Raw genomic sequence first — 24870 nt, forward strand, 5'->3', positions numbered from 1 at the left:
CCTGGCTGATTCCAGGGCAAATTGCAGAGAGCGCTGCAGGTTTTTAAAGCTGAACACACAATCGGCTCATTGAGCAACTCGACATTTGTTGCATATGCATTCACTGTATTATTACAGAATTCCCATCACATCATTAAGAAACATGAAAAGCATAGATATATTTTATCTTTAGATTTATTATTATTATTATTTCAGAGGCACTTAATGTCTTACATTTATAAAGCGCCATTTCCCCCTCCAAAACACTTTACAGTATTTACACACAGGAATGTTTCCCACCACCGTTGAAATGCAGCCATCTGACTATTTCCAGTACCATCTTCAAAGCACCAACAATTTGAGACTGAAAGTATTCATCAGTATGTTGTCTACTAAGATAGTTCAGAATTCCATGTCATGAACTTCCAACTTGTGCTATTAAAGAAACATAACTAAAATACAGTATCACAGTGCAATTCTGCAACAGAACTGAGACTTTGATCATTTTCATTAGATTTTTTTACAATCTCTCAGTAGATCAAGTCTATCTCGAACACTTTAATGTAAGGCCTTTTAAGAATATAATTCTAAAATAACATTCTTTTTTATATTTTCTTCATAAGCCTCCCTTACAATCAAGCACAGAAGAATATTTTTCTTTCCTTCCAGTATATTTAGAAACATCAAGTCCTGGCCCTAAGGAGATACCAGCATCCTCAGTTTCAACAAACTTCATGGCATCTGAAGGCAAACCTATTCCTCCTTGGTTTTGGAGATGGACTTTTTGTTTGCTTGTTGTTAGTTTTAAAAATAAATACAAGTTTACACAAAATTCTGTTACAACCAGTAAAATTGTAAAGTACAATTGGGATTGGCTGCTGGGGGTGATGTAAGTGTGCTGTGTATGGTTTTGTTTGTTAGCATTAAAAATACATTAAAGTATTCCAAGTTCACTATTCTACTGCAAAAGTCTGACCTAATCACAAAGATCATAGCAACTTCCTCAGTTTAGAGATTATTTTTTTCTTTATCTCTCTCAAAGGCTACTAAAACATCCCTTCCAAAGAAGTTGCATTTGTGCTGAGAACTTTCACAAAAAAAAAAAAACCCAAACCAAAAAACCTCCCCACATAACAACCTATCTGGCATCCCTACTTTTGTGGTTAGAATTCAAAAAAGACTACAACCTCACACATAGCATGCTGCTACCTGCTATGGTATGGCTGATGTGAGAATCTAAATGAACAGAAACAAGAGATTAGTGAAATCAGGCATCTATCTGCCTTCCTGTAAAACAAGCACAAAAATTATTCTGGTACCTTATTCTCTTGAATACGCTATACTTCAGAGAGAAGCTTTTATGATTTTCATTGATGTGTTATATTCTGATTCTACTGTGGTCACTAGATTCTTGTACCAGGATTGCTGTTTGCATTTGAGTACTTCAAAAGAATACTGACAGGTAGGGGCAAGAACTATGGTAAAAGGAAAAAAATATTAACAGGTGGCAATTTCAACATGAAAGAAAATGACTAATCAAACTGGGTAAAAATTAACAAACAGCAGCACATCCAATTACATATCCATTTTATAAAAAGTAGGGGCTTTATAAATCTAAACCCTTGATAAAAGATGCAAAAAGTACAGATGTATTGCATATTTTATGCATGCCTTCATGTAGTGCATTCCTATATTATATCTTACATGGAACACTAAAAAACTACTAGACCTTCACTGTACAACAGGTATTGGAATTTTTTTGTTTTAAAGCCTAAACAGCAATTCAGTTTGAACTATACCTTCCTATTCCCTGATCACAAAAAACACCTTGCTACATTTACATTTGTCAAAGTCAAATGACAACCACAGTAATCATTTGTATGGAAAAAACAATTACAGTAAACTGTTGTAAAACTTTGTTTCCTTTGAGGGGATTTGGAAGCTGGAACAAGAAAACCAGCAAGGACTGGAGATCCTTAAAAAACACAGAGAATCACTGGCAAATAATATATATCAGAAATCAAGAAACATCATGACAATAAGAGAACAAACATGTAGAATAAAAGCATTGTTTCAGGCTTCACAGCCTAGAAGACCAAACAGAGAGTACCATTATCACTTGCTTTCAAGTTCAGACCTGAAGGGTAGCTAAAACTGTGAGATCATCAGACTTTTTTACAAAGGGAGAAAAGGAGGGACTCGGAAAAAGTAACTGCTGTATTACAGAACTGAACACAGGACAACAGTCTGCTATTTCACAGATTAACATTTTCAAGCCTGTTATAACCTCTACTGGAATGACTGGACCCACATTCTTTTCTCTGTTTCTTCTTGTGGGAGTCAATATTTCTTCAGAGCTAAAAACATTCACAAGCTTGTTTGGTACAAGGATCATCACTTTTCTTTCCCTCCCTTTTTTTTTTGGTGGGTCGGTCCTTTCCTCCCTCAATCTCCTCACAACTCCTCATTACCACAATATTTCTCTGACAGAAAAAGGACACTTGGGGTGGAGGATGGTTGAAGCTTTTGCTAAATTGTGAGAGAATGGCAGCTGAGCTGCAGAGAGAACTGCAACGACAGACAGATGTTAAAGAGAATCCAAATCCCAGCAAAGAACAACCTTTTTTTTTTTTTTTTTTAACACCAGAAGGAATTAGTTTTGTCTTTTAGTTTCAGTTCATCCTTTTTGAGCAAGGGCACATTGGCTACATCACAAGGCTTGGACAAGGAAAAGGCTCTTTCATTTAACAGGGCACAGATCTGAAGAGGGGACAATGTCCTGCACCATGTGAGATCTCTCTGAAACATGCGTAGAACAGAGCAAAAATCCAAGACTGCTTTGCAGGAACAAGAGAGGTAGCAGCCCTAATTTTAACAGGGCTTTTCACTGAAGGGAAAGAAGGTCTACAAAAGTCAAATCAGCCGATTTCAAATGATTTGCATCCCAGGATGAATCAGGTTACACTAATTTAAGCCCAATTTAATTTAGGCAGGTATTTAAACCACAAGAATAAGGACATTCTTAGTACGTATCAATAATTAAACCAACATATACACAATTAGCAATATCCTACCTAATAGTAAATGCTTAACAAGCTGAGTAATTTTATGGTACATTGTCTGACATTCTACACACTTCCTGTAATCATCAGTCTCTGTAGCAGTTCAGTTCATGACTTTAAGATCCAAATTCAACTGTGTCTTCAGTTATTTTCTTGAACTCATAGTTTCCTCTGCCATCCATATGCAAGTAGAACTGAAAAAAACCAATATGTTATTAACCACCTAAAAATTACCAGGTCTATAAAGACCTAAGTAAATTATATTTTTAAGTACTTTTAAAAATCTTTTAAAATAATTTATAAAGTTTTAGCAAAATCTTTAAACTCAGCTAACCAGAGGGTAAGCTGCTCCCACCTCACACTTTATTAAATTCAACTGCCTCTGTAAAAATGTTAAACTGTACTTTTGCATATCATACATCAGTCTGCTAACAGCTACATCTAGACTTAACACTGTTCTCTTGGGTTATGTGACAATATTTTGTGACAATATACTTAGGGTACACATTCATCCCTGTGTATTAATTCAGTATTTTTACCCACATGTACAGCCTGTCTGCATAAAAAGAACAGTAAAATCTTCGTTTGCCATAAAAAAAGTCCATGTATCAGAGACCTTTTTTTTAAAGCATAAATGTATTAGATATAATGAAAGCAAAAACCTCCATGCTGTTTACTGGATTCTAGTTTAAGGATTTCTTTGAGTCTAAGAAAGAAGACTTAAGCCTCTAGCAAGCCTCTCATATTTTATAGATACATATAAAAGTTTTGGATAGCATTCCTTCATAACTAAAAGCATTAGAATATATCAAATAGTGAAACAGGATTATGAAAAGTAAAACCTTAAAAAAAACCAAACAGAACATGACTTATTAGGATGTAAAATGACAACACCTTGAATCACAAAGACAATTTCATCAAGTCAGTCAACAAAACCCACAAATATTCTTAATGAAGCAAAGACTACATACATCATGATGTTTCCAAAGTGACTTCCTGTGGGAAACCGTGAAGAGAGTGATGCCAACCTGTAAGATGAAAATACCCACAAAACAGTTAATTCTTCTCATGGGTTAGGTGTCATTTATTTTTCAGTATTATATCAGATGAAGATCTTAAATTCATAACCACAAACTTCCACATTATTATTAACTATACATATTTATAGCTTTTAATACAAGATTTTGCAGGTGGGAGAAAAAGCAATCAGGAGGGATTTATAATTTTTAACTGATTTCACCATTCTTTTGCTCCTAAAGGTTTGTTGAACATAGAATGAGCTGAGTAAAAGAGGCAAGGCAGGAGGCAGGTAAAACAATAAAGCTGGTGAATAAAGGAATTCTAACAACAACAAAAAATCCCAAACCCACAAAAGCTGTAATGAATTATAAACTTAGAGTGACAATTTAAAGTGAATAACCATCCTTTCTTTCCTTTCAACTCAGTCAACTATTCATCCCCAACAGTAGCAGCAAGTACAAAATCACTCTGATGATAAAGCAAGGTAACATTTTTTCTTTCTGCAAGGACAGCCTAACCAGGAATTCCATTTTTCAGTAACATGCATTAGCCACTTGGCAAGTACAAATGAATATTCAAGTTAATAGAAGAAGTAGTGTATGGAAAATAGACTCTAAAAACTGTCAGGGTATTGATAACCAATGTGGTAAAATCAGCTCATGAAATAATGCTCCCTCTTCTGCAGAGTCCTCACCTAATGTCCATTCACTACTACAGAGGGCTCCTTAAGTTTGAAGCACGTATTTCAGCACAGCTTTGCTCCATTATCATTCTAGAATACTGCTACTCAGTAACTAAGATTATTTCAAGCCATTCTTTCCAAGACTAAGGTGCAAAATTGAATCTTATTGATTTCACATGGCACTACAGAGAATCTGAAATGGTAAGTTTAAGAGGAAAAGGAAACACAAAGCTGTATTTAATATCATATTTTCCTAGAGTGCTTGGCTTTTCATATCTCCAAACAGATGGAAATGTTAACTTCCAGCCTTTCACTTCTTTTCCCTGGCCAAAGGAAGCCTTTTAACAGGAAAACATTCTACAATTTTAGATTATTTGATCTTAACTTGACATTCTAAGACTCTATTTGGAGAAGTAAAGTTACTTAGCAGTTAGTAAGAATTCTCTGCATATCATTTAGGCTAAATGTCTAAATTATCCTAGGACTACAAAACAATTACTGGATTCTAGTGTGCATAAAGTTGTATGCCCCTCTAAGCTTTTTTCAGACTTTTTAAAATTTTTAGTCTGCACGAGGCACAAGGAAGAGTGAACCTTGTACCATATTTTAGTGCTTCTTGTGCTTCTTGTTATATGTACAGAGAGATAATTCCAGAAACAAAGAGCTCACCTTTCGGCAATGGCTGTAAATGTAGCCCTCTACATCCACACTAACAGCACTGGTGCACTCATCCAGAATTGCAAACTGGGGCTTATGATAGAACAGCCTTGCCATCTGGAATGCAAGCCAAAAAACAAGATACTGTGGATACAGAATTACCAGCAGTGGTGCAGTGTTGGAAGTTAAATTATGAATTAGTGTCCAAAAATTTACTGTGGATAAGGAATTAAGTTGGTACCCACTGAAACCTGAAAATCCAAAAGTTGTACATTATCTTATACTTTTTTTATTCTAGAGAGTTATTTTAGAAATTCTGTTTACACAATGAAAGAACAAGACATGGTGAAAGAATGTTAAAAAGCCAGTATTTGCTTTTAAATTTTGAGTACAATCCCCACTGTTTTCAGTTGTTTTCTCAGTATTTAGGTTTTTCACATGGGGGTTTCTTCTTGGTCAAATATTTATATTTAATAAACAAAAATAGCTTACAGTTCTGTTATATTTTTTACTTATGTTCTGCATTTGTTAAGCATTTATGCTTTTGAGACATACTGCCATCCTCTGTTTTTCTCCCCCGCTGAGTACATCCATCCAGTCCTGAACACTATCCCAGCCTCCTTCACGTTCCAAGATTTGACCCAGCTGGACATTATCCAAGTACTCCTTCAGCACCTTTTATGGAAACAGAAATGACAAATAAAACTTACGTGAACTTAAAAAACAAGTAGTTGAAAAAACTATAAAGGATTATACTATAACGTTATCAACCCTGGTAAATATTAAAATCCTATTAAATGCAGTGCTTTTCATAGCAGTTTCAGTATTTCTGAATTGGAAGCATTACTCATCCTGAGCAAGACAAAGCATTAATGAACTAATCATCATTACCTGGTCAGAAATCCCTTTCCTTTTTTGATCTTCCAAAGTATCCGGATATATAACTTGATCTCTGAGCGTTCCAAGAGTCATGTATGGTCTCTGAGATACAGTCAGAACCAAAAAGATATGTCAAATACTTCTAAACATGGTCGAAGTAGAAAGAAAGAAAACACTATTGTCAAGTAAAGTACTTGGTCTCACCTGAGGAACATAGAACAACTTTCCTCTTACAGGTTTTGTTAAACGCCCACCAAACAAAGGCCACAACTGCAAAAGGAAAAAGATTAAAACTTGACAAAAAAGTCTAATAACAACCATGCTTTGCATTCTCCCCTGTTTGTTTTAAAAAGTTCCCTTACCTCACCAAGAACACGAAACAGGGAGCTCTTCCCACACCCATTTGGCCCACAAATCAGTACATTTGCACCAGATCGAACCTAGAATCACAAAGCCAATGCATAAAATGGTAATGAGGAAGTATTGTTGAAAGCTTCTGCAAACAATAAGACAATCTGGTATCATATGCTTGTATACAACTTTCTGACATTACGATGAGCAACTTCCAGCAATAATTATTTTTTTTCCCCCAACTGGTTTAGCACCAACTGCAGCTGGAAGAAACTGCACTTGTAACAATAAAAACTTTTTTTGGGAAAATACCTTATTGCCTTTTTTTTTAAACCAATATGATGATTTGTTTGCACTTTTCTTATAAATCAGATGACCTTTGAAGTTACCATCTTTCCTTGAAAACTTTACATTAATATTGTTTCCCATGATACTAAAAAGCTTACCTCAAAGTTAAGGTCTTGAATCAAAACATCTCCATTAGGTGTCACCAGCGGAACATGATCAAACCTGTATGTATTGCAAAGTTAAAAAAGAAAAAAACAAAAAATCACCAGTTGCCTAAAAGAAGCTGATACTGTGTGTTTACTTGAGAGATTTAAGGCACAGGGAAAGACTTCAGCAGTACTTCACTCACTCTCCCAGTTTCCAACTATTAATAGCTAAGGAAGTTCTTGAATCAAAAAGGTACTCTAGCTTTTAAAAATCTACATCTACAGGTTTGGTTTCATCCCCTATATTTGTTTTTTGAATCCTTCTAAGCCTTTGGTCTCCAAAACATCTTGTGGACATAAACCTACATTTAAGGATGCATGTCATTTTAAACCCAGTAGTGAAGTGTATCTCATTAGTTCTAGGACACGCAATGAAATGACATCTCTGCTCACCTCCCCCTTGTCTCTTTTTAAGATGAAAATAAAAATAGCTGTATCATCTCTTCTCCTCCTTCCTTCCTCTCTTTCCCCTCTACTTCCCTATCTGCTTTTCACACTGTCCAGACTGAGATTATTTGATCTCTTAACTGGCTGTATGTTATGCCTTTAAGTAGTAATACTATGTCAGTGCTACATTCCTCAGACTGCGAAGAATAAAGGAATTGAGCCCTACACAAGTACATCAATGAAATCTCTAAGCATGCAGAATTACAAGCAAGTACTTTGAACACAGACTTGCCCCTGATTTTTACAGCTGAATTATATAATGGAATAAAATCCATAACTAACTTATCTCTAAAAGGAAACAAGATGGCCTGAGAAGTCATATTCCAAAGGGCAGTAGGAACGTTACCAAAAAGCCCAAGTCCAGAGAACAGATTATACCTTCTGCTAATATGAGAGCATAAGGACTGTCTTACAGAACAGAAATGCTGAGTGGGTGTGAGGTGGAATTACGAGTAAATAAACTATAGTACAACAGAACTGTGAATTATAATAATGGGTATTCAAACCTCTATTAATGGTCGTAGAGAGAAAGACTTCAAAAAAGTCTACATTAAAAATATTGAACTTGTGGAAACTTTGCAAACATACTTGATAAGGTTATCAGCGTTGATAATTTCTCCAGTTCCAGGTATCAAAGACAAAGGCTGCTTTTTATCTGCATCTTAAAGAAACAAGTATTAGTGACTGGAATGCTACACTGAGATGCACATATTGCATAGTGTATCACATCTACCTTTTTCTACTGATATCATTGTACGCTGATATTTGCCACTGTTCAAGTCCTTCAGAACCTGCATTAATTCCGTGATTCGAGCTGTGAAACTAAAAAAAAAAAAGAAATCCGTAGAAGCTCTAATGCGCACTGTCAAACTGCTAAAATGACAAAGTTATTCAACCCAGAATAGAAACAGAATGTTTACATTTTAGAGTTGCACTAGGTTGTCTAATATGCATCATATTTACAAGGTCCTTTTCCTTTTTCTGTAATTGCCAAATTTTTCTTCTTACAATGTAAAAAAAAAAAAGGTTTGGTAAATAATACATAATTGATTTAAGACCATTTGACAGGGTTTCAACTAAACATTCAAACTGCATGCTGGTAGTATTTAGATGTGAAATTTCTAGTGGACATAATCAGCATATCTTCAAATACATTTTCAGCATAAAATGTTTTTAATTGCTGAATTTTTAGCATGCTGCAAGGAACAAAGCACATAAGCTTATTTCAATTCTACAACCAGTTTCTTAAATTGAGATGAGAAAGATTCTTACTATTAAGCTTACCCAGCCAATCTTGTCATTTCACGGCCTGCTAGGACTATTCTGCCCAGAGCTTGAGACATTCTCAGCAGCATTCTTCCACTTTGGTAGTAATCCTAGAGTAGAAGAAAGTTTCTTTACGTGGACTAACAAAATTTAAAATCTACAGGTTGTTTCAATTCTGGTCTACTTACCTCCAAAAGTTCTGCATGAGTGCTGTTCTGATGGCGAGGATCAGACAGGTTCAAAAACGGACGACTAACAACCAGGTAACCAACCACAGTGGCAAGGTCTGCAGTTTAAGAATAAATATTAAGCTACACATTCATTGAAACAGTAAGAAAAAAGACATTTCTTATGCAAAAAGTTTGTTATTTATAGAAATCCATTAGCACTAGACACACACACTTACATTTGGCAATGATAGTATCAATGAAACCCATAGAGAACCGGAACAGGATGAAATTATGCAAGTGTTCCACCTGGTAAGTTACAGAAGAAAGAAGTTCAAACTCTATCAGTACCTGTTTTATTATCTTTTATTAGACATTTGGTTCCAAACAGTTATTTTTCAGTATCTCAGATACCTCTCTATGCCTCTAAGTGTGGCAAGCACTGCACAAGGGTCCTGCTGGCAAGGACTTGCATTCGAGATCAAAACAACCTACACATGAAACTAAATAGTGAGAACAATAATTGTGGTGGGTGACAAGGAGGTAAGTGGCAAGAGAAAGGCCATTCTGTCAGAAACTTCTGTTCTGCTTATAGCCTACCACCTGATTTTTTAATCTAATGAATGTAGCAACACAAACACCAAGCCACTATAAGTCAATTTATATGAACACGTCAAGAATCACCACAACAGAATTAAGTTTTGCTAAAATGTTTTAAGAGATAAAAGAAGCTTACCAGCTTGCGGAAAGTCTTGTGAATAGTCTGTTTTTCTCTCAAGTTTCCATTATAAAAAGCAATTTCCTCACTAAAAAGAAAAAACGAAAATAATGCAATTTCATTTTCTTAAAGAAAGTCTTTGAAAAAAATCAGCCATAAAATATGGGAATACAGCACTTTCAGTTACCTTATGGAATAAGGGTTTGTACTTTTTCACAACAGTAGAACACAGGCTTATAATACCCCACTTAGTCTTGATTATGGAATGTAATGCATATACAAATTACTTTACAATACATAAAGATGCAAACACTTGGCTCAGACCTGATAGCATCACAATTCCCAAGTACATTTTAACACACAAATTCCATTTACCCCACAGTATTGTCACTTAGCATTCAAGTGTGTACCTGTTTGTAATGAGCCGTGAGTTGACGTATCTGTACTCCCCTTCATACTTTTGTTCTATAATGGTCATCTTGCCAATTGGTCTCCTTAAACGTGTAAGGAAAAACCCTGAAACAATCAAGTATGCCATCATGCTAGCTGGACCCTGTGAATATCAAAAAAGAATAAAAGCTTAGATGGTCTCAAATGATAGTATCTGTATCCAAAACGCCCAGAAAGCATGAATCCCTTAATTCTCACCTCCTGTGTGCCTACATTGCCAATTCAATTACATTTGCAATTCCCATCATGTCACCTTCTTTTGTGTTGTAGATACTGCTTTACTAATTTTACTAATTCTCTGTTCCCAGATGCTCCTCCCATCCCAGCCTTCTATTCAGGTTTTTATCACCACCCAGTGTGACCTGACCCCTACTGTCCCGGCTTATTTCATTAATAAGTTACTGGTCCCCTCTCATTTCTTCTCCCTCCTTTCTGCCTACTTATTTTTCTTTACATTTGCTAAACTGTCACACAGCAGTCAATATTTCAATCCCATTGTCAGCTTTTATCTATATATATTTCCTCGTTCTCTCAAGCAGTCTTGGATCCTAAGCTTCCATAGACAAATGACAGGTGATTAAATACCACTGAAGTGTGGAATGGCATAAACTGCACATAATAACTATTACAGAGAGCAGCACAAAGACATCTGAGACTGGAAAAGTTACCAAGGTTTAGTTAAGCCTTACTGCAAGTCTGTCTCAACAAAATTTGCACCATGTCACCCACAGCTACTCTTTTTCAACTCCTGAACAGTCTTGATAATGCGTCATTTCACTAAGTTGAAGAATTATTTCTGAAATGATTCAGCTTATTGAGTCTTACAGCTCAATGCAAGAAATGGTTCCCCTTTATAGAGGCTGCACAGAAACAAAACTTATTTTCACCCTTAAATGGAATTCATGCAAGACTCAAGCAGTCAAAAGGTAATGTATTAAATGGGATTCCCAAAGAAATGCTAGAAGAAAATAAAGAACTTCTTGGTTCTTCAAATTGTTGATCAAATGCCTAAAAATACTGGGTTTTATTTTGCTTGCCTCAAAATAGAGGGCGCTAAAGCACATGGAACATTAAGTGTGAATGCATATTTTCAGTATATCACTTCAAATAACATATGAATCTACAATTACCACCTAGAGTTTTACTCAGATTCCAAACAGGTACAAGGCTATAACCAACAAAGGGAAAATGTGCTTATAATTCTAAAAAACCCACTCAATTTACCTGTGCTCCTATTGCACTTGTTAGCTTGAAGATGTACAAAACTATATCCAAAAAGGGCTGTAAGAGAAGCATAGGAAAAAAGGCTTAGAACACAAACACAAAACTAATTTTAAAAGGTCCAGAAGCCATGTACCACCCCAAGAACAGTTACAGCTCTGTGTTAAAATACTGGCTAGCCTATTGTACAAACTAAAAGCTAAGACAAGGAATCTCAGCCACATGACTTTCCTGAAAACACTCGCTCAAGGATTGAACATAAAAACATCATGATCTTCATATAAATACATACCATATAAAAAGAGTACTTTGCTATTTTAGGTCTGTAATGACACTCTGCTCACTTATCAAAGGTGGACTAGAACCCATGATAATTTAACTGAAGTAATTATGAGAAATACTGAATGAAAAGATAATGCCATATTTGGCTATGTACCTGATAGAAGGAATATCCCAATGTTCTATAACCTCCCTCTCAAAGCTAAAACAGCTGAACTACAGGTTTTGTAGTCAGAAGTTTTTGAACAAAGTAACTTGTAGTTTACTTACACTCAGCTTGTATGAAACCCATAGCATCAAAAAAATTTAGTCTAAAAATGTCAACAGTAATCTCATTCACTACCCAAACCCCTTAAAATTCACACCAGAAATAGGGAAAAGCTTATTCAACTACCCTCTCTACACAAAATAATATTCGTATGTAACTAAGAGCTAGCCATTGCTTTTCTTCTGAAAACTATCTGCTGAGAGAGCAAAGTTATCACTGTTCATCTGCAGAGGATTGCAGTAAGTTCTTTAAAAGAAAATTTAATACAAAATGTAACAACTCACAACAGTGCTTTGGTTATGAAAGCCACAAAGAGTGTGAAACAATACAACATCATAAAAGTTTTTTTATTACCATACTCCAAGCAATCCACATACAAATGCACATACTTGATTTGAGCTGACACCCCCATCCTAAATGTCTACAGCTACTACTCCAAGTTCTCTCTTAAAAAACTTACCTTGCTAAGGTTTGAGTACAGGTCCACTACACTGTTGCAGAATTTTTCCACATCCTGCGTAAGGAGTTGATCTGGATTAGCTATTCTGTTGTCCAGATTTCCCATTTTGTAGTATGTATAAGCTCTGAAACAAAACAATAGCTAAGTGGCAGAAAAAAAAATCATTACCTGGGATCTGGAATAACTGGAAGGCCCTTGCTTCATACAACTGAGGGGCGAAGTAGTGCAAACATTAAATTACTGTATGGAATCAACATAGCTTGTGCTTCTGCCTGACTAAATCCACCTTAAATCCTGTGGGATTGTTTAGGTATTTAGGCTCCAGGATGTCTTAGCTGAAGCTCAGGTTCACACTGCTATTGAACTTAGTTAGAAAACCCTCACAAACTCTGCTTCAGCACATCTGACAATGAAAATTTAGTGCAGAAGGACAGAAGGAGCTACTCAAGCTGATGCACCCAATTCAGCCTTCACCACATGAAGGCAACTGAAGTACTTTGGAATCTGACCCAATCACAGAAGCAGTACAATGCATTTTTCTCCCCAAATGAGCCAACTTTGCTGTCTTTGTATCTATGCCACATACAACCTAGATAAGCCACTCATCCTCAAGTGCAAGTTAATTGCAACCAAAAGCCTTTTCTGAGCAGCATACTTAACCTATTAACCCCCCTGCAACCTTCTTACTATGTACTTAAAATGATTTGAATCAACTTCTAAAACCTGTAGACAAGGTGTTACTTACTTAAGATATTCCTCATAGAGGTATCTGGTAAGTCTTACTCGGAAGCAAAGTTTCAGTTCATTTAGACCATACTTCAAGAAGTTATTCACTAAAGAGATCTAAGGTAAGAGACAGTAATATTTAGCTAACAAGATTAAATATATTTACATTAGTTTGTAGCATAAATTGTGTAAACACTTTAAAACAGATTAATTCCCCCTAAAAATCATTAATGCCATAAATACACCTAAGACCAATCATACAATGTCTACAGGACCACTGCTTAGGTTTCTGTCTCCAGTTCCCAGTAGAACTCACCATTTAAGATAAAATTATGTTCATATTGCGTATTTTCAGCTCTTCTGATAAACTCTAGAAAAGAGCCACCATTTGACAACCATTCCCTTAAATGTATCAACTAGTTTTAAAATTTATTGCAAATCAGGCAGCAACAATTATTTCTATCTGGTGCAGATCAGAAATGTCAACAAGCTGAAGGAAAGTTAAAGCATGGAAGAAGTCATAACAAATCTGTCAAAAATGTAAGAAATACAAAAATTAAGGTCTAAAAAAAAATCTTCATCATCAATGGTGCCGAAAGAATCCCAAACCTACAGTCAAAATTGCCATCAACAAAACTAACCTGAAAACCTAAACATATCTGTCTAAAAAATAGTTCCAACCAATTAGGAAATATGGTGATAAAGTCTCCCACACACTGGAGCCAGAAAATTAAAAGTGTTTTAATACAGACATGCATGTAAAACAACTAATTTCCATAGGTTTTAAGGCACTCCTTTGAGATCCTTTCTTCCAATTCCTAATTTACATTCAAAATATGTTCTACTAAAAGGTGAGCACAAGAAGAGCACTTACAGCGGGCATTGCAGCAATGAAGTTGAACAAGTATTTCTTGAAATCTTTTCTGCTGCGGCCAATGATGGCACTGCAAATGACCACCAGCTAAGAGTCAGTTACAAGAGAAACAGCAAAGTATAAACTTGCATGTCTTAAGTGGATAAATTCTCAGGGGACCACACTGAGGAAAAAAAAATCATCATGGAAACCCGTAGCATCAGCTGTAGGATCCACTCTGACACCCTCATGTAAGCTAAGTTGCAAGTGGCAGACTGAGCAGTTATCTCCTGTCTGCTCCTCTCTAACTGCCCACTAAGGGCTCAGCAATTCACAGTCACAGAATACCAGTTCTTCCCCTTCTCTGCTTTCACAGATTCTCACAAGAGAAACAAAGCAGTCCTTCCATTCTACAAAGCACTAAATGTCCCTCCTCAAACACAGTATCACTTTGAATTCACAGTTCTAGGACACATTCTGACTTGCTTCAATTAGCAACAAGAGCAGCAAGAATAATTGGAGGTCTAAAAACCACTTTCTAACTTAGTAAGACTGAAAGCATTGTTTTTATCGATCTAAAGAGCAAGCAGCTCAGTGGGAAGAAATGAAAGCCCTAATATCCACACAACATGTCTATGTCTAAGATAAAACCACTATTCTGAAGTACCTTCTTGGACACTCAGAGTCTTCAATGTAAAAATGTTACCAAATTAATATTTATTAAACAGTTTAAAAATATTAATTTAATAAAATAATTTTACTGATGAACAAAAATAATAAATAAATTCTAATTTTTATTTACCAAAATATAGCGGTGCCTCCCCAAATTGCAACTACACCAGTTTCCTAATTGTTTTAAAAAAGCAAGCTATAAAATGTCTGAATATGTATTCTGATAAGACGACTTTCCCTGTTATATACAAGAGAGAATGTTTAAAAATAACAAATGTGCAGGTACCTTTCAATGACTGTTCCATTTTGAATCATCCAAATATCACAGTAAGTGCGGACTACCAGCATCACAGCAATAAGCAGCAAATAACCTGTCTAGTACAACCACAGAAGTGCAACAGTTAAATAATGGATAAAATTCACCATTTTTTTCTAGTAAGTCATCCAACTGTATCTAACAGGAAAGTATTACCCTGCTGTCCTAGCTAATGTAGTATTTGCCTACTTTGCTGGAAACACATTAGCATACAATACTTTTAATAAAGTATTTACTACATTTTTATGGTGAAAGTGTGCCTTTTAAAAAGCTGTATTTGGTTGATACATACAGTGGACACACATTTTAAGATGGAGGATTGCAGGAATAAAGTTACTGCTTTTCTGAGACGCCTTTCTGCCATAAGGTCGCAAGAGACCTCTGAACATCATCTACTTCAACTCCCCACTCAAAACAGGGCCACCAGGAACCAGTCACCAGTCAGACCAACAGTCCAGCCAGTTTTCCATTCACTTCACTGTCCACTCACCCAGCCAATTCAGTTTGGCTATCACGGTATTAAGGGAGACCTGATACCAGTGTATTCAACATCCTCTGTTCTTCCCTTATCCACAGAGACAGTTCTCTCACCACTGAAAACAATCAGGTTAGTAAGGCATGATCTGCCATTGGTAAATCCAGGCTGTTTGCAATCACTTTTTTGTCCCTTGTGTGGCCAGTTAGCTTACAAGAAGTTTTGCTCACTGTCTTGCCAGGAATATGGTGAGGCTGACCATCCTGCAGCTTCCAGTAAACTTGTTTTCAAATATGGGAGCAATGTTTGGGTTTTTTTGGGATTATGAGTAACCTCTTCTAATGGCCATGACCTTTTGAAGACCAGCTCTGTGAGCACTCTCACAGGCATTTCCAACCATGCTTCTACCTTCCGTGTACCTCCTTTTTTGTTGTTGGGCTGCTCATGCAGGCTGAGTTGGCTGCCATGCTTGGTCTACACTCTGTACACTGGAATTCACTGCTCTTGTGCCTGATGTGTGTTGAAGTTATTATAGTTCATTGCTTAAGTTTCTGAGCTCAACTAATGCTTTGGGTTTGGTTTTTTTTTTGATTTCTACACTGCATAGCTTTCCTGAAATGATGCTGAGAGACTTTTTGACAAATTCATTTTTTAATAAGGCTTGGCCTAGATATTAATTACTAAATCAAAATAATGAATGAACTGCATGTTAATTAAAGAGAGGAAGCATTTGCACACAGAACTGTACTGACTTGCATCAAACAAGACAAACCCAGATGCCCTTTTAAAAGTTATTCTACAACAGTAGTTATCAGCTGACAGTATATGGCTTATCTTGTAATTGAAACCAGAACTTTTAGTGATATAACAATTGAAAATAATGTAGACTTTTATATTAACGTGTTGCTATTTTAAAATACATAGCACAATTTATTCCTACTTAAGTAATGCATATGCAGTTGCTTAAATTCTGATATAATTTCAGAAGAAACTTGACTCTAGCTTTATTTATTTATTACTGCAGGCAATGCTTACCTCTTTGCAAAGTGGTCTAGGGACCATTATTTTCAGGATTCGACATATTCGTGCAATAAACACTCTGTCCACCATTGCTCGCTCCTTCTTGCCCTCTTTTTGCTGCACACAGAACAAAACAAGAAAAGTGAGAATTTTTTTGTATTATTGAACTATTGATGTGATATTTTCCCTACCCAAGTTATTTACAGCTACCTTCCTTCTGCAGAATTTACAATATTTCCCTCCAACTTAAGACTTGTTCAGACAACTTAAATAAAGAATTGAGAGCTATCAAAACAAACTGCAATAGGAAGTAGCTGCTATGATATAAAATTCTTTTTATTTAAAATCTGTGTTAAAGATGATACACAAACAATGCAGATCACAGCACTAAAGTACATCCAAGTGCAACTTGTAATGCAAACATCTCTTAACATTGCTTGTCTCTAAAAGACACCATCAGCCAGTATTTTTAAAGATGCCTTCCATTATTTGTCTAGACAATCAATGGTTTAAACTCTTTGATTGTACAGCCCAAACTTGCTTCAAGTGAAACCACAATTTCTTATTCCTTTACTTCTACAAAATGGTGCAACACACTCCTACTTAGCTGTATCTACCAGACTTAAAAATCCTCCTGTACCCAAACACCTTTTATTTGGGTCAGTTTCATTTGTTGACTCCATGTAATCCTATTTTCTGTCCTGACTAACCTGATTACTTTTTAAGCATTAATGGTCCACGTTTCTTTTCTTTCACATAAGGATGTGACAGAAGAATTCAGTCCTGAAAACAGACCAAAAGGGCACATGTACTTTGAACAAGTCTTGTCTATTCAACATAATCCTGCTAACTTTGCTACCCAAGGCTCATGTGAAGCACGCTATCAATGCCTATATCAATATTACAAGGTAGACAGTAAACCTAAAAGAGAAAAGATCCACTCTGAATGCTCTGTGAAGAAGCCTACACCTGTTTTTCATAGCACAAAGTCAACAATACTCCCATCCTTTTCAAAAATGTATGTGAACACAATCTACAAATAAAAATTCTAGCCTAACAGGATGCTATGCAGTAGGTGATTACAACACTTCATTAAAAATTATTTACACAAAAATCCAAGCAATCCAAACAACTAAGACTACTGTCCAGTCCTAATGAAGCATGATCCTGCATATATTATTGCTTTCCTGTAATAGAAATTACTAACACAATGTCTGATGGCTACGTTTCTAAATGACTAAATATATATGATATGAGTTGAACCTATTCTTCCCCTCTATTCAGCCTTTCCCCATTTCTATAGTTGTGTTGCACTTATATTCATTCCAGTATCTTCTTGCCCATCAGTTTTTTTCCTTTAGACTATTAATCCTATTCAGCAAAACTGTATCCAAGATGGGTAAGAAAAAGAGAAAGCTAGTTAAGGTTTTTACAAATAGGTATAGCTATGCCAAAGATCAGTGTTTATGGTAAATAATATAGTCAAGGTGTGGTTAGAAGCTAACATGATGCTTGCATACACCTTTCTATTTATCCAGTGCAAGCCTTTTTTTAAAGTTTGCAGCAAAGATGAAAGTACACGGAATCTATTCATACCACTGTAACACCAGAATCACAGACTCTGCCTCTTGGTCTGTCATATTTTATTTGAATGTGAAACAAAAACCTTGGCTTGAAGGGATTTAGTATATCACTTTCAAACAAATGAATTAACAGACACAGATCAGGGAAATGCCAAACCTCCTACCAGATGTTTGAAGTAGTTTTTAGAAACTGTCAGACTCAACATCTTGTTCCATACTTTTTTCTTTTGAATAAAAAACAAATACAAGTTATACCAAGACAGCTGTTTGTTTCGATGCATACAGAAAAACTTACAACACTAGTCCTTACAAATTCATAGGGCACTAAGAGATAAAAAAGGACATTGTGTATATCAGGCATCAAACTTCAGCCTCTTGTGATTAACCTTATTCTTCCATTTGTTTCACCAATGCAAGTCTGAAAGTATCATTCAAACCATATTTGCACCATAGCCAAAATTAAACTACAGTGATATGACTTCTAAGTTTTAAAATATCAGATTTATTTAAAATTATTAAAGAATATTTGACATGAAGAAATAATTACCTCATTATTCTGCAATACTTGTTTTCCACTTCTTTTACTGCAAAGGGAAGAAAAAATGTATTTTATTTGTTATTAACACATTTTGCTTTGTCTTGATCTCTACACACAAAAGACAGAAAGGAAATCTTGGGATTATATTTCTATCTATTTCTTTCTAAGCAATACACTAAAAAAAAAGCAGGACTACCTTTTATGTCAAACCTATGTACTGCTTTTATACAATTTCAGTGAAACCCCACTCATTACAGCAACCAGTTTCACACAGGGAAACCAAGTCTCACTTTTTCATCTCCAAGTTCTGCTTTACCTTGGCTCTGTATCATGAACTCCATGAACTCTGTATCATGAAGCTCCAAGTGTTTTTCTGTTTCTCACACGTACTTTACAAGCATGGCTACATGGTTCCACTGACCACAAATGAAAACTACAGGAATGCAGATTCAGCAATCCAAGCAACCCAACTTTGATGTTTCACACTATCTACATAAATCAACCAGATTTGTTTTGCATTATATTTTACTTCAAAATAACACATTTTACTACACAGAGAGATTATTTGTTTATAAACGTGCTGCAGGGGAAAAAAAGCCAGCTCCTGTGAAATCAAGTTCCTGCAAAGATGTCCATTGAAAGGGAAGTTAGTTTTTAATCTATTTTTCTTCCCCTGCATTTAACAGAACAGTTAGTAGAAAAATATTTATCAACTGGTGCTAAACAAGCATTTGAAAGCACAATGCTATTCTTTCACCTCTACTTTTAAGACAGACCAGCTGACATGTAAGACAGTTATTGTTTGTCTTTCTTCCTTTTGGAACACTCAATCATCAGAAGTCTCCCACATGAAGCTGTTGGGAGAGTTTATGTAGTTTAAAAGTGGCCACTAACCGTATTAAACTGCAACTTTCTTAGACATGACATTAAAACACTGAGAGCAGGCTGCCTTAAAACTACAACATTCATACACTTTGAAGGCAGAACCTAGGACACTACAAGGAAGCAGCAGCTATGACAGGCACTGCTCCTTCGGCCTACAGCACCAAAACAGGAGCAGACTGGCACACAACCAGCTATCCCACAACTTCAGCAACAGCATCATTTCGCACTTGTGCTTTAAAGCTCTGCAAAGAAAATATGTAGAATGAAACCACGCCTATTTTAATTTATGATGATCAGAAAGATCTATCAATGTCACTAACCAATGAAAAGAAATAAGCTAATTACTATGAAAGGAAGAGGCAAGGTAGCAGAGGAATATGAGAGAAGAAGGGAAGGAGGAGACCATGAAAGCAAGAAGGGAGATCCACCAGTTTAGCAAGAACTTAATTAAAGGTAAGAGAGACGGAAGCCTGAGAGAAGATAAAATCCTGTAAGACTACTTGTGCAAAAGACAAAACAAAGAACATGATGGGCAGCAGAGGCCAGATTGGAAGAGAAATAACTTAATGAAAGTTCAGAAGAGATATAGCATTTAATCAGGCTGTGATGGAAGTACATCTGTGGAAATCCTAACAGGGTGCAAAGTCTAAGAAACAATCTACTTGGAGACTACATCCTGGTGATGCAAGAGCAATGTATTTCTGGTACAAGAAACTTCTCAATACATCTTGTAATTTTTCAAAGTCGAAAACATTGACCTATATTTTTAAAACTTGAATATGGATCAGTCCAATCACATTTGGTTTGGCAATAGGAGAAAAGTAGTATTCTTAAGCATGAATAAGTACTTATCAAACTACGTGGTTATTTCTCTAGATGATTCATGACTTGTCATAATGCAAGATGAAAGCATGCTGCTCTTCCAGACATGCTGTAATAATTCCTATAAGCTTTGCTGCTTCAAGTTCTGCCAATGTTTGAAGTCACAACACTCATAAAACACAACTACTTCAGCTTTAAAAGGATCTGAAGTGAATATATTAATAGAGTAATCTATTAGGAAGATAAGGACTGGAATTATTCTGGCAGTTAGTTGAGTATGTTTCATGTATTTATTGACACATTTTTCCTACAGTAGCTGTTGAGAGAAATTGAGCAGCTGAAATTACTGACTGAGCTGAAACTGTTTATCCATTAGAGAGAAAGGAGGATTGCTCGGAAATCAAGATTTTACATTTAATTAGGAATTCACACTTAATTAGAATTTATATTTATAAAGTTTAAATTAAACAAAAATTAAGCATTTGTAAACTTAAAATCTAATGAAAAGAGCTTTAACAGTGTTTTGTTCTCTTTTTACTAAAAAAATTTGTGCAAGCTCAAAACAAGACTAATACTTTAAAAAGAATGGATACAATCATATATGAAGTCTAGAAGAAAAAAAAAAACAAAAAAAAAACCCAAAAAACCAACAATCAAATGTGCCTACATAGCTCTCATTTTATTTGCAAATAAAGACTGTGCCATAGTTCTGCCTGGAATAAAACCTTTTCAGTCCAATACCTACTGGCATTACTCCAGACTCCACTGTACTATTCACAACTTTTTTTGTGAGAATGGTGGTTTCATCGTCAATGAATTTAAAGACTAAATAATATCCTCAATTAGTCAGCAAGAATACAGCAAGACTATCTGGTTACAGCAGAGAGCTCTAACACTTGGAATAGATTCAAGCTCTCCATTATTCCAGACCTCTCATTTACTTAATGCTGGAGCATCACAGGCCTTAGTGGTGGAGGGAGGTAAGTGCTACATGCTGGCCAAATTCTCTACTGAAAATAACGCCCCTGGTATAGAGGCCATTGTTCCTTTGTGCTCTCACAGACAAGGAGGGGTGGCTATGAAAAGGTTTTTGAAAAGGGTTATCCAGACAATATACAGAAATAATATAAGAAAAAATACAGTTGTAAAACATTCCTAATAGTGAATCAAAAACTGTGGAATTTGTCATCATATATTTTCAAGATCTAACTGCACAAAGCCCTCAACAAACCAGTCTGAGTTCAAGGTGTAAAAATTTTTTAAGAACATAAAGAGTCTAGAGGTATAACAAGATACATCACCTAAGGAAGTTTCAGGAAAAGCAGCATCTCAGATGTAGCCTGCTACCCATTATTTAACTGCACAGGGCTTTTACAGCAAACATAGATATAAAAAGCAGAGAAAGATACCAGCAGTACCTGGAATGACACAACTATACCAAACTTGCCCTTCATACATGCATGGTAACAGAATAGCACCTGAAGAGAAAGAAGTAAATAGGCAAGTAATTACCCAGTAGACAGCAGGCAATACAACAAAACACCTTTCTCCTACACTGAAAGGAGAAACATGAGAAACACAATTAGCCCAAACCAGCAGGATGTTTTAAAGAAACTAATAAAGAGTTTCAGGACTCTGTACAGGCATTTGACAGCTGATCCAACTTGAAAGGCAGTAATGTAGCGCCGTGGAGAGGGAGAAAACATAAAATTCCGGTCTCCAAATAAGTAGTGGTCAGACCACTCGGTCTTTTGACTCTATTTACATACTAGTGAGGCTGTTCTCTCTAAAGAAACATGCAACAAACTGGTTACTCAATCAGAATCATTCTCAACTCTACTGAAGAGGAAAGTGATTTGAGAAACCGTGAAAAGCCTTCAAGAGGCCTGAGTCAACTCAGGCTTACTGAGTGGTATTAGTATTAGTTCTGTGGTATTTACTAGCAGGTAGGAAAAAGTTAAAGGATTACTGTCTTTATAAATACCAGTCTCCATCCAGAACAAAGTTCAGAGGAAGCAATCTACACTGAGCTAATCATAACAGGGAATTGCAGATGAAAAGAGTGATAAGCAAGACTTGCTTTTTAATGACGTGATGAGGAGATAAGGGCTTTAAAATGTTACATTGTCCTTAACTGAAAAAAAAAAAAACCCTACAAATTTCAGGTCATGCTACCTTCCTTCTGCAGAGCTAGGATGACTTGCTTCTGCTTAACACAGCGCAAAGAAAGAATATCTGGTTTAGGATTAAGTGTAGTATTTCAAAGAGTTGTTACCTCTAGGCAACCTTTGTATCCTGCAGACCTTACAAGCTGGAATGGCACTGTGCAGTTTTCAACTACAGCTTAAAAAAAAATCACACAAGATAAACAATTTTGCAATAGTTCACGATTATTTGTGCAGTTTTCAGGTTAGTTTTGGAGATACTACTGAGACATTGTAAAGACAATAAAATTCAAATGACTAAAGATGCAATGCAACAGTGTGAAGAAATAACAGCTGTAGTGAGAAAAGTCTGTTGTAGCTCACTGGCAGGCTGAGTTTCATAGTGCATACCCCATACAGAGGGGTAGAGAGCAACAGCACAATTATTTCAGGTCAAGGGCAGCAACCTTACTCAGAAGCCTGGGCAGAGTCCAAAAGCATGCCCATTTACACAGTACACTCCGAGCACATACAGAAACCAAGAACACAACTTTCTTGGCTCTAGATTGGTGGCTAGTTGCAGCATAACCAAAAATAATGTGAGTGGAATGTATTCAGGCAAGCAAGAAGGGGACTCTGAGAAGGTCACAGTGAGCTACGTCACTGCAAGCAGGAGCTCTGCATTGCTAAAGCTCAAAAGTTTCTACAAACCTTTGAGAAGAAGATAACAAAGCAGAACTGTTGGAGAGGAAATTCTAAGTTTCAGTAGAAGAATGCATCTCAATAACATAGCTTACATATAAGAAAAACCTTAGTGCTATTAATTTTTTCATAAGCTGTGCTCGGGCTGAGCTGTGGCTGCAGATCTTCCTCACGGATAGCAGTGAAAAAAGATTTCTAGCTAGTTTCCTAAAAAATGAGAAAAAAAAATAGTTTTACACTGTTGCACACACTTACAGATCTTGTCTTAGACTGCAGGCATTTTATGCAACTTAATTAAGAGAGAAACCACTAATTAGCTAGCCAGGCCCCAAACAAAGGCAGTCTAAATGCTAGGATTAGGGCTGAGTCATCTGGCTTCTCCTGCCTCCATACCCTCCAGCTGAAGACAGGTTTTCTAAGCCCCAGGCAGGTTTTTGCACAAGATTGGATTTTCGATGTATTCTAGTAATTGTATCTGTATATTTTGTCCTTTTTTTCTTCCCCCTCACTGCTAGAGCACTTACTGCAAGCAGCAGACTGGACAGTCACATCCACATCCTGGATAAACTTACTTTAATGTAGTTAGCATGAAGTTGGTTTTGACACCTGCCACCTTTTCTCCAAGTAACACAGGTTCCCTTTAAGGCTTTTACATATATGAAAGCAGTCTATTCATCTGCAGCAATATAATTTCACCCTTCCTGTCAAACAGCCATGACTCAACTAGAACAGGTCCCTCCATGTGAAGTACACTGGCAAAGCCCATCCAAATATCTTCAGAATCTAAAGAAATTATGCAAACTAACATGAGAGAAGAACATCCTAAATATACACAAACAGAATAAAAATGCACCATCTGTTTCAAGTTATAACTACCACTTGCTATATTTAAACTCCTGTGTTATGTTTGAGAGCGCCTCCAAACATTTGGGCATGTGTCTGTCACCTCTGATTGCACTTACGTCAATCACTGTCAAACTGCACATTCACAGGCTGTGGGGCCATAAGCAGTGACATCTACGGAGTGAGTGACATGTGCTGCCACTGTGCCAGCAGACAATGGCTGAGAAGCCCAGTGACAGGCAGGAGCACAGGTTATGCGTCACCCAAGATGAACTGTGCAAAACCCTATTTGATATACACCGTCTACAACACAACCTCTCTCCCCTCAAGGAGCCTTCCCCCTCACTTTAGGCTTGCCTAACCTCTAAGGCCCCAAGCATGCACTATTCTTGCTTTATTCTTCTTTTTGCTCACAGAAGGGATGCCACCACATAGGTTTTAGAAGTTCAATTTATACTAAATTGTGTCCACATCCTAGCATCTTCTTGGATTCTAATGAACACAGCTAGGTGATAGGAAAGGCCAGTGCGTCTAGGAGCATATTCCAAAAAATTTTATTTTGTCACCTTCCCATACATTACAAATGCCTTCCTATTACTCCAAACTGTTTATTCCCTTTCCCTAATCTTGTAGTTCCGAACTCTAACCCTAATTACCTTCTATTACTTCTTTCAGTCCCTCCTTCCAGCAGAAAGTTGTATGAGTTAAACACCTTCTTTTTGAAAGTAAGCCAAGCTCATTCTCTACTTGTGTAAGTACCTTATTATAAACTACATGGATACTCAGGAAAAGTTCTATTAGAGGGATAATGAAAAATATCCAGCTCCTTTATGTAACACCCCTTAAGGTTTTAATTCTGAAGCAATCAAATCTTAAGCAAATATTCCGTTG

The 24870-nt window shown here is 36.3% G+C and overlaps 1 protein-coding gene across 1 annotated transcript in view; it reads right to left on the bottom strand.

Annotated features, from left to right (window-relative positions):
• Window positions 1–156: 156 nt before the first annotated feature.
• ABCD3 (ATP binding cassette subfamily D member 3) overlaps window positions 157–24870 on the bottom strand; it is a 26356-nt gene continuing 1642 nt past the window's right edge. Inside the window, exons 2-23 of the mRNA XM_008630265.2 lie at window positions 18593–18629; window positions 16478–16579; window positions 14938–15026; window positions 14001–14070; window positions 13146–13243; window positions 12401–12524; window positions 11397–11453; window positions 10133–10275; window positions 9741–9810; window positions 9244–9313; window positions 9026–9123; window positions 8856–8947; window positions 8305–8393; window positions 8160–8232; window positions 7077–7140; window positions 6642–6719; window positions 6484–6549; window positions 6292–6381; window positions 5956–6075; window positions 5413–5517; window positions 4013–4069; window positions 157–3235 (exon numbers count right to left, since the gene is read on the bottom strand). Of these exons, the coding sequence (XP_008628487.2) occupies window positions 3158–3235; window positions 4013–4069; window positions 5413–5517; window positions 5956–6075; window positions 6292–6381; window positions 6484–6549; window positions 6642–6719; window positions 7077–7140; window positions 8160–8232; window positions 8305–8393; window positions 8856–8947; window positions 9026–9123; window positions 9244–9313; window positions 9741–9810; window positions 10133–10275; window positions 11397–11453; window positions 12401–12524; window positions 13146–13243; window positions 14001–14070; window positions 14938–15026; window positions 16478–16579; window positions 18593–18629 (1870 nt within the window). The 3' untranslated portion in view covers window positions 157–3157. The remainder of the gene's footprint in view (window positions 3236–4012; window positions 4070–5412; window positions 5518–5955; window positions 6076–6291; window positions 6382–6483; window positions 6550–6641; window positions 6720–7076; window positions 7141–8159; window positions 8233–8304; window positions 8394–8855; window positions 8948–9025; window positions 9124–9243; window positions 9314–9740; window positions 9811–10132; window positions 10276–11396; window positions 11454–12400; window positions 12525–13145; window positions 13244–14000; window positions 14071–14937; window positions 15027–16477; window positions 16580–18592; window positions 18630–24870) is intronic.

Source organism: Corvus brachyrhynchos, unplaced genomic scaffold, assembly GCF_000691975.1.
Source record: "Corvus brachyrhynchos isolate BGI_N302 unplaced genomic scaffold, ASM69197v1 scaffold101, whole genome shotgun sequence".
In the NCBI taxonomy this organism is placed as follows: domain Eukaryota; kingdom Metazoa; phylum Chordata; class Aves; order Passeriformes; family Corvidae; genus Corvus; species Corvus brachyrhynchos.